Source organism: Diaphorina citri, unplaced genomic scaffold (genome assembly GCF_000475195.1).
Source record: "Diaphorina citri unplaced genomic scaffold, Diaci psyllid genome assembly version 1.1 scaffold1737, whole genome shotgun sequence".
Taxonomy (NCBI): Eukaryota; Metazoa; Arthropoda; class Insecta; order Hemiptera; family Psyllidae; genus Diaphorina; species Diaphorina citri.
The window spans coordinates 8,710-17,461 of record NW_007379163.1 but is presented as its reverse complement, the minus strand read 5'-3'; the positions used below and the strand labels follow the sequence as shown (position 1 = coordinate 17,461).

At 40.5% G+C, this 8,752-nt stretch overlaps 2 protein-coding genes across 2 annotated transcripts in view; both read right to left on the bottom strand.

Moving 5' to 3' along the window:
• The window catches only part of LOC113470667, a 7,610-nt gene extending 6,891 nt beyond the window's left edge, over positions 1–719 (bottom strand). The window contains exon 1 of the mRNA XM_026829297.1: positions 575–719. Coding sequence (XP_026685098.1) covers positions 575–676 — 102 coding nt within the window. The 5' untranslated portion in view covers positions 677–719. The remainder of the gene's footprint in view (positions 1–574) is intronic.
• A 288-nt stretch (positions 720–1,007) lies between these two features.
• On the bottom strand, positions 1,008–8,525 carry LOC113470666. Its single transcript, XM_026829296.1, has 7 exons — positions 8,502–8,525; positions 8,085–8,278; positions 7,228–7,437; positions 6,242–6,422; positions 5,297–5,536; positions 3,727–3,830; positions 1,008–1,020 (listed from the first exon to the last, which is right to left on the bottom strand). The coding sequence occupies exons 1-7, from the start codon at positions 8,520–8,522 to the stop codon at positions 1,008–1,010; spliced, it is 963 nt and encodes a 320-aa protein (XP_026685097.1). The 5' UTR covers positions 8,523–8,525.
• Positions 8,526–8,752: the final 227 nt, after the last annotated feature.

The window sequence follows — 8,752 nt, the reverse complement described above, 5'->3', positions numbered from 1 at the left end:
GTTGTTGTTGTTGTTGTTGTTGTTGTTGTTGTTGTTGTTGTTGTTGTTGTTGTTGTTGTTGTTGTTGTTGTCGTTGGTGTTGTTGTTGTTTTCAAATGTCGGAAACTTGGCCATCAGGTCATTCTCCTAGAAACTCATATTAGACCTTGTTTAAGTTATAAAAAAAAGAAAAAAAAATATGAGTGGGTTGGCGACCTATCGAAATTCGAAGAAAAGGTAGGCCTTAGGGCTAGTGAAAAAGTGGCTTAAGGAAAAATGGAGTGGCACGGTTGGTGTCTGTGTGTGTGTATGCGTTTTTTTTTTTTTTTTTTTACAAAAAGAAACACTTATCCATATCGATGAAACACTTACATTCTCCCAGAAACTCATATTAGACCTTGTTTAAGTTATAAAAAAAGAAAAAAAATATGAGTGTGTTGGCGACCTATCGAAATTCGAAGAAAAGGTAGGCCTTAGGACTAGTGAAAAAGTGGCTTAAAAATGGAATGGCACGGTTGGTGTCTGTGTGTGTGTATGCGTTTTTTTTTTTCTTTTTACAAAAAGAAACACTTATCCATATCGATGAAACACTTACCTTGTGAAGCCAGTCATGATAAGTGACCTGTTCAAATGTTTCTAGCTGTTTCACCACCGTCCGATATTCGGCAAACGCCTCTTCCTTTGATTCGAGGCACATGAGTTCTGGCACTTGTTGAAACAGGAGTACCGTCCTTTTCAATTTGGACGCAAGATCAACTGTTTCACCACCGTCCGATATTCAGCAAACGCCTCTTCCTTTGATTCGAGGCACATGAGTTCTGGCACTTGTTGAAACAGGAGTACCGTCCTTTTCAATTTGGACGCAAGATGTCGTACCCAGTATACAGAGCCTGCTTTACGGGTTTGTCCTGCAACAGAAGAATGGAACAGAATAACTTTTTGACGAAACAAAGTTCTCAGAAATCACTGATATCCCCCATAAAAACCAATTGTGCTTCCAAATTGAACGCCAAAACACACTGTTTGCCTTACGGGTTTGTCCTGCAACAGAATAACAAACAGGTTTTTGACGAAACAAAATACGAGAACACTTCTCTAAAGTGCTCAAAAATCACTGATATCCCCCCCACAATAACCAATTGTGCTTCCAAATTCAATGCCAAGTAGTTGGTTAGCCCATTGGTAACGTTAAAACCCCACCATCGAAAAAAAAAAAAAAAAAAAAAAAAAAAACCCCCAAAATTCTTTTCGCTTTCTCTTCGCTGGTTCGGTGGGTCCCTGGGGCTAAATAGGAAGAGGTGCTTACATTACACATAGGGTAAGTGTACCATTTATTCGCTTACCTAAAAAACGTACCATTTATTGGCCCACCTGCCCACATTTATTTTTCTAATTTTTGTTTTTATGACTTACAATTTTCAAATACCACTGTTTCGATAGCAGTCTTTAAGCCCTTTCTTTTGATGAAATTGGATCTTGAAAAAGTTCGTCCAGTTCAGACTTATGTGGCGTAGACCCACAGGTGGGCCAATAAATGGTACGTTTTTTAGGTGATGGGCGAATAAATGGTACACTTACCCTAGCTGTGGCCACTTTCTGCTGATATTATGTTTGCTGGACCTACAATTTTTATTAGTGTCCATTGAGAGTTGAAATGGGAATTCCTTTGCTGAGCACAAGCAACCAGTGAGTGAACAATTTGGAGCTCTCTCACATCTTTACAAGAAAATTGCTCATTGATGATATAATTATGTTCTTTCTCTTCTCATTTCGCTTCAAGGTCTTGTTTTACCTGGCTGAGTGGTGCCCATTTAGCATAGAAAGGCCATGGTCATTTCAACAGGCCCGATTGCCCGATCAACCGGGCTCAATTACTGTTGACCCGAATATAGAATTATTCAGATCCGGTGACAGGAAAAATACAGACCAAGTACCAGAAATAATCGGACATCAAACCTGGGTCTCTTGTGTGCAAAGCAAGTGGAAATGAACTTTACTAACTACACTACATCATCGTCAATCGCCAGGGGAGCTGATTAAATATTGTATAAGGCGCTCTTCCACCCAACGCTAGAGTTCCTCTCTACTTTCTCCGGCCATTTTCTTCTCTTCTTCAAATAAAACTCAACATAACAAGTCGAGAAAAATCTTGTTAATTGCATGAAACATTATTTTTACCTTCCTCCCTTGTACCACGAATAGAAAAATAAATAAAGACTAAAAATAAATTAAATCTTCCAGTACCTAACACAGAAAGGTCGAGAGCGAGCTCAACTTTTCGCGAAAACTGCGAACTTTACACAAAAACTTTGGCGTTTAACTTTTCTCCTCCTCAAAATCTCTCCCTCCCTCAGCTCGCGGCATGGGAAAATGGCGGATGAACTAAGTTTCGCGTTCAAAGTTCAAAATGTAATGTTGGGTATGTGAAAAGAAAAATGGTGTTCTATTATCATTTCACATTACACACTAAAACATTAATTTTCCAAAGAATTCTGAATTGAGGGAGGGAGGAAGGAAGGAAGGGGGATATTGTATGACGTGGGTAAGCTAAGAAAGGACACATGAAGGCACAGACAGACACCAGCTCCTTTCTCTGTTTGGTAACTTGTGCCGATAAAGTTTACATTTACATACGAAGAGAAGAATAAAAGCTGAAAACAAGTCAGATAAAAAAAAAGAAGTCAGGATTACGGATGGACAACCGAGAAAAAGCGATAAAATTATACTGTACTACGTACTAGGTACCTACAATAAAAGAAGTCAGGATTACGGATGGACAACCGAGAAAAAGCGATAAAATTATACTGTACTACGTACTAGGTACCTACAATAAAATTCTAGTATGTATACCTAGGTACATAACTAGAATGACTCAACCCCATGGCCCACTGTGATGTAGAGAGAGAAGAGAGAGGGAAATAAAAAATTACATAACTAGAATGACTCAACCCCATGGCCCACTGTGATGTAGAGAGAGAAGAGAGAGGGAAATAAAAAATTCTGGCTGGGGGACGTTAAACAGGGAGCAGACCAGCTTGTCAAGCCACAGACATAAACATGACACAGCGGCCCTTACAACCTGATGGTTCGCTGTTGAACAGAACGTCTCAGGGACTAGCTGTACTGCCATGAAGAACAGTGAAGTAAGAAGAAAACACCAACCCCTTACAACCTGATGGTTCCAAACGTCTCAGGAAGTAGCTGTGTATACAGTGAAGTAAGGAAAGTCTCTGAAGTGTTAGTTATGTATTTAACAACACAACAGACGGACTATGTTAGGCCCAGCAAGCCATTAGTCTGTATAGAAAACCGCTTTCAATCCCAACAGAAGCCTCGGAACCCCCCGGACTGTCATACCTGGAATTAGCCCTGGACTAAATACTGGACTACGATTAAGGAACGCTATACAATCAAATTCAACAAAGAAATCAAAACAAGATAATAAAACCATCAAAATCGGAACTTTGAACATGATGTCCCTCACCAGACGAGTTGAAGAATGCATCGACGTACTGAAAGAGAGAAAACTTGACATATTGGGGTTGAGTGAAACCAAATGGAAAGGAAATGGGTCCAAAGAACTAAGAGAGGGCTACTATCTGTATTGGTCAGGAGGGGTGAAGAGCACAAGTCCTCACGATGGTTGACTGCGGTTCGAGCCAGCCAAATTAACACGGCTAGAGCTAGAGACCATCACCCCGGTGTATAGCAGATACAAAAAGACATCTTTTCTTTATTCTATTCTACCTGAGTTCTATCCAGTAAGCACAGGATTCATCCAGGTAAATATCGATGTTACTCGTTTCTATGGGAGTCAACAACTCGGTGACTCTACCCAGCATTTCATCCACCTGAAAAAAATAAGAGGACTTTTTAGCACCTATCTTTAGAGCAGTACCTATCAAATATTCCCACAACCCATGATGAGAAAAAAACTAATTCCCCCCCTCCCAATAATAAAAAAAAAACAGCACGCCATTGCCCACATCCGGATATTAACCACGCACAACATCGATTAACTTCAGTGCACTGGTGCATTTAACCTGCTTTCACAGCTGGCTATAAAAAAATCTACCTCTGTAGGAATTTTATGCTTCGTCAAGGTTTGTAATAGCCAGCCTAGTTAGCTTGGTTGGTAGTGCGTCTGCCTTGTAAGCGCTAGGCCGCGGGTTCGATTCCCACCCGGGGCGTATTTTATCCTGATGTGATAATGTTCGTTCTCGGAACAGTTGACTGCGGTTCGAGCCAGCCAAATTAACATGGCTAGAGCTAGAGACCATCACCCCGGTGTATAGCAGATACAAAAAGACATCTTTTCTTTATTCTGCTATCGCCGTTCGGCGAAAGCTAAAGCCGCTACAACAACAACAAGGAGAGAAAATGGGCGTAAAAAATACTAATAATAATAGTTACTAATAATATGTGGGATCGAGTGGATTGGAACACATCAAATGCCTTCAGGCACATTCCATTTGTCAAGGGTCTAGGTTTACCTTGCCCTTCGGATCAATTTAATTTGAAGAAACCTGAAAATGTATAATGTAAGTTATTCAGTGGAAAGTAATTACTAGACGAGGTTAACGGCGTTCTCCACCACCTAACCCAAGAGCTCCATAAGTGGTGAAATTCTCAAACAGGTAAATGAGGATAAAATTAAATGCCTCAGCTGGGATCAACCTTTTATTCAATACTAGCCGAAATCCTTATGGCCGTTCATGTCACTCATCCATTTAGTGGTCTTGCTCGGCGTAGCTTAATGGGAGAAAAAACTGACCAAAAATCAACCCCGCTCAATTCTGGGACCCCAAATTTGAACTTGCGACGTGCTCACAGCACGCAACGTGAACCTGTACCAAGTTTCATTAAAAACGGACCAGACAATCGCAAGTTATAGCGGAATAATCATTCCAACATCCAAACCAAATGGAAAACGGTAGAGTTAAAACGTAGACCTCACTACGCACTACACATGTATTTTTTTTTCCTTTAAACAAGGTTTATATTTATACTCGTATTTGCATATTTGTAAACCCTACCTATGAAAATAAATAAGACCTTGTTTAGACTGCGAGAGTAAAGGGACTTTTCAATCTCATTCGAGCAGGATAAACAAGGTATATTCTATTCTACGCATGAAACAACCTCAGTTGTGTAGTGGTAAGCTTCACTTCGTTCGGTCAATAAATATCCAAGTTCTACTCTACCTAGAATTGGGCTAAAGGGGCTGGGGTAAAGGGACTTTTCAGTCCTATTCGGGCAGGATAAACATTAAACAAGGTATATTCTAGTCTATTCTACCTTTGAAGTTCTACTTTACCTTGAAGTAGGGCTGAAGGACGGCCAAGATCTTCACATTGGCGAGGGCCGCCTTGAGCTGGACCGTGAGGCGGGCATGGGCCGCCAAATATTCCGCCGCCTTCTGCTTTTCGGTCCGCTTCAGTAACTTAAGTGCGTTCACAATGCGGCGGTCCGACGATGCGTCAAATAGGGAGCGTAGCGTGTCTTCCTGGTCCTTCCAATAGACCAGCTCAGCACTGGGGGAGCTCCAGGACATTTCCTAAGAGGAAAGATAAATAAATAAAACTGTAAGACCTTCCCATGCAGAAGGTCCCAGGTTCGCTGCCCCTTACCGAGAGAAAAAGTTAATAAGAAATATTTTCCCATCCGTAGCAACAGCATTTGCTTTTATGGACCGGATGGGTGTACCAGGTACAAGTGTACAAATTTCTCATTCTATTGTAGTACTTTGTCAATGAAATCTGCTACATGAAACTTTGAGGCTCTGTGTCGTAGCATGGCCATCCCGTAATATGTCCGTCATCAGATGAACAATAAGAGCACCAGAAAGTAGCTCTTTGTTTCTATTTCAGAACTTTCCATTGATTAATTATTCAACATAGAATGATTTAAAGCGTTTTGGCCTTTGGCCGCTGCGTTGGTTGAGCTGAACTCCGGCCGTTCTGTTATTACGGCCTTCGGCCGGTAATTAAGCTTCAACCTTTTTATTTATTCTTCCTAATTTCAATGAACTTCTATTCTTTTCCACCAACAACAGTGGTGCAGTGGTTAACACTTTGGACTTTGGATCTGGAGGTTGTTGGTTCGAATTCCTTTTTTTTTTACTCTTTTTAGTGTTTAGTTCAAATTACCTTGTTAGCGAGTGACGTCACACACAGACGGCGTAACTGTGTAATAAGTTCAGTGTCCGACACTAGCGCTCCGATGTCTATGGTGACCGAATTCACAAATATTCTATTCTTACCTTGTTAGCGAGTGACGTCAGAGCGTGCACTAGTTCATTCGTCCATTGTACACACAGACGTCGTAACTGTGTGATAAGTTCAGTGTCCGACACTAGCGCACCGACGTCTATGGTGGTGGAATTCAGAACTGCTTGCTCGGGAAGTTCCAATTTTGGCGGCAGTTTTTTGTTCTTGATAAACCTAAGGGAAGACACGAATGATCGTGCTTATTTATACTGCTGAAATTAATTATACATTAATATTGAGGTCTTTTTTTGTCAAAATTCAAGAGGATGTAGGACTATTGTAGACTATAATAAGACTTGAAACAACAGCAGTGGCTAATTAATTATTAATGTGTTTTAATTCGCAAATTGAGGAAAAAATTCCATCTAGGTGAACTGGGACTGAACCCACACATACCAGGCGAGCAACCTGATCACTACACCACTGAGGCAACAAAGACCATGATACATTTTTTTTTTTATTATTATTTTTATTCTATGGTGGTGGAATTCAGAACTGCTTGCTCGGGAAGTTCCAATTTTGGCGGCAGTTTTTTGTTCTTGATAAACCTAAGGGAAGACACGAATGATCGTGCTTATTTATACTGCTGAAATTAATTATACATTAATATTGAGGTCTTTTTTTGTCAAAATTCAAGAGGATGTAGGACTATTGTAGACTATAATAAGACTTGAAACAACAGCAGTGGCTAATTAATTATTAATGTGTTTTAATTCGCAAATTGAGGAAAAAATTCCATCTAGGTGAACTGGGACTGAACCCACACATACCAGGCGAGCAACCTGGTCACTACACCACTGAGGCAACAAAGACCATGATACATTTTTTTTTTAATTATTATTATTATTATTATTTATTTTTTTCCAAAGGGGTATTAATAAGAGATTTGTATTAAGATGAAAAAAACACACATACACACACACATACACACACACACACACACACACACACACACAAATAAACAACCAAACAAACTCACCAATCTAGCAATTCTTCTATGTTGGTAACACTCTGCAGGAGACTGGATTTCACATTGGGTAAACTTTTCGGGTCCAGGGTGCCAAAATCTTCCGCGGACTTTCGAGAGGACGCTGTGTGTCTACGTGGGGACAGTTTGGACCTAGTCATCTCCTCCTTGACTTTGGCCAAACGCGCTAGAGATTCTTGGTATTGACGATCCAGCTCCGCACTGAGGGAAATAAAATAAAAATAGAATTGAATAAAATATATCCTGTTTATACTGCAAGAAAAAGAAAACTGTTAAAAAAATGCACAGAAAAAAAGTTGAAAATACACCTCAAAAATCAATGATATCCCCCCAAAAAAAACCTTTCCGGGTTTAAAAATGTCGCCAAGTACAAGTCCGCACTGAGGAAAAAAAGAAACGTTGAAAATTGCCCCACAAAAAGTAATGATACCCCCCCCCCCCCCAAAAAAAAAACTTTCTGGGTTTAAAAATATCTCCAAGTACAAACTCATGTCGGCAAACTGCTCTTCATGACATTAATCATTCAATCGGTCCCAGGTTCGATTCCCACCAACGGCAAAAATTTGTTCTTCGATTGCAAATATTTCAACGGGTTACTTTCTCTGGTGTTCTCTTGTTGACTAAGGCCCTAAATGGGAGGTATTGTCTCTTTTTGCCCATCTGATGAGAGACATACTACGGGATGGGCATGCTACAATTGCTACAACACAGATCACACGAATCTAATGTAGCGGTTGTTTGATTGCTACAAAATAACGGCGGTGAAACACTCATCTAAAAAATAAAATTAAATATGAAAAGAAACTAATAATAATCCCATCTTGATTCCCTGGTTTCCTGGGACTTACAAGGTCATATCTTCTTTCAACTCCCCAGGTATGTCCGGTCGCCCCGCCTTCTTCTCCAGAGCGATACTCCGATAACTGGACGGCTGAATGAACAGGTGGGCCGCCAGTTTACACCCGCTGGTCGGGCCGTCACTCGAGTCGACCTCGGCCGCCAGCGGGTCGTGGAAGTGGGCCTCGATTAGCGGCTTGTAGATCTGGGGAGAGAAAAAAAAAAGATTATTGAAGATTTTTTTTTTAAATACTGATACCTAATTAAACAGATACCCCCTAGAAAAACTAATCTCAGTGGTGTTAGTGGTTAGCCGGTGGACTCTGGATCTTACACAAAGTGTTTTAGTTTTATTAATTTTTCCTCGAAAAATAGTGATATCCCCCCACAATCCCCGTGTACAAAACCTCGCCAAGTACAAAACTCACATGGGTCAAGCTGCTTTTCATATCATAGAAGTGATCATAGTGGAGTAGTGCAGTAACTTACTTCTCTACTCAACCTTTATTTCATCTTTCCTTCTTCAAATTCTCTCTTTAGCCAACACCTGAGAGCAGCCTAAGACGCGTTTCGTTCTTATTGGAACTCATCAGTTAGACATAGCTCTCAGGTGCTGGCCAAGAATTTGGAAGTGATATTTATACTTCAGAGATGGAAATTGTGGAGAAACGAGAACAAA

Excerpts from the sequence above, each read along its gene's own strand:
- LOC113470666 (XM_026829296.1), bottom strand. The coding sequence starts at position 8,522 with ATGAAAAGCAGCTTGACCCAT. Across the intron at positions 7,438-8,084 it reads TTGAAAGAAGATATGACCTT|TGCGGAGCTGGATCGTCAAT; the intron begins GTAAGTCCCAGG and ends TATTTCCCTCAG. Across the intron at positions 6,423-7,227 it reads ATAGAAGAATTGCTAGATTG|GTTTATCAAGAACAAAAAAC; the intron begins GTGAGTTTGTTT and ends GTCTTCCCTTAG.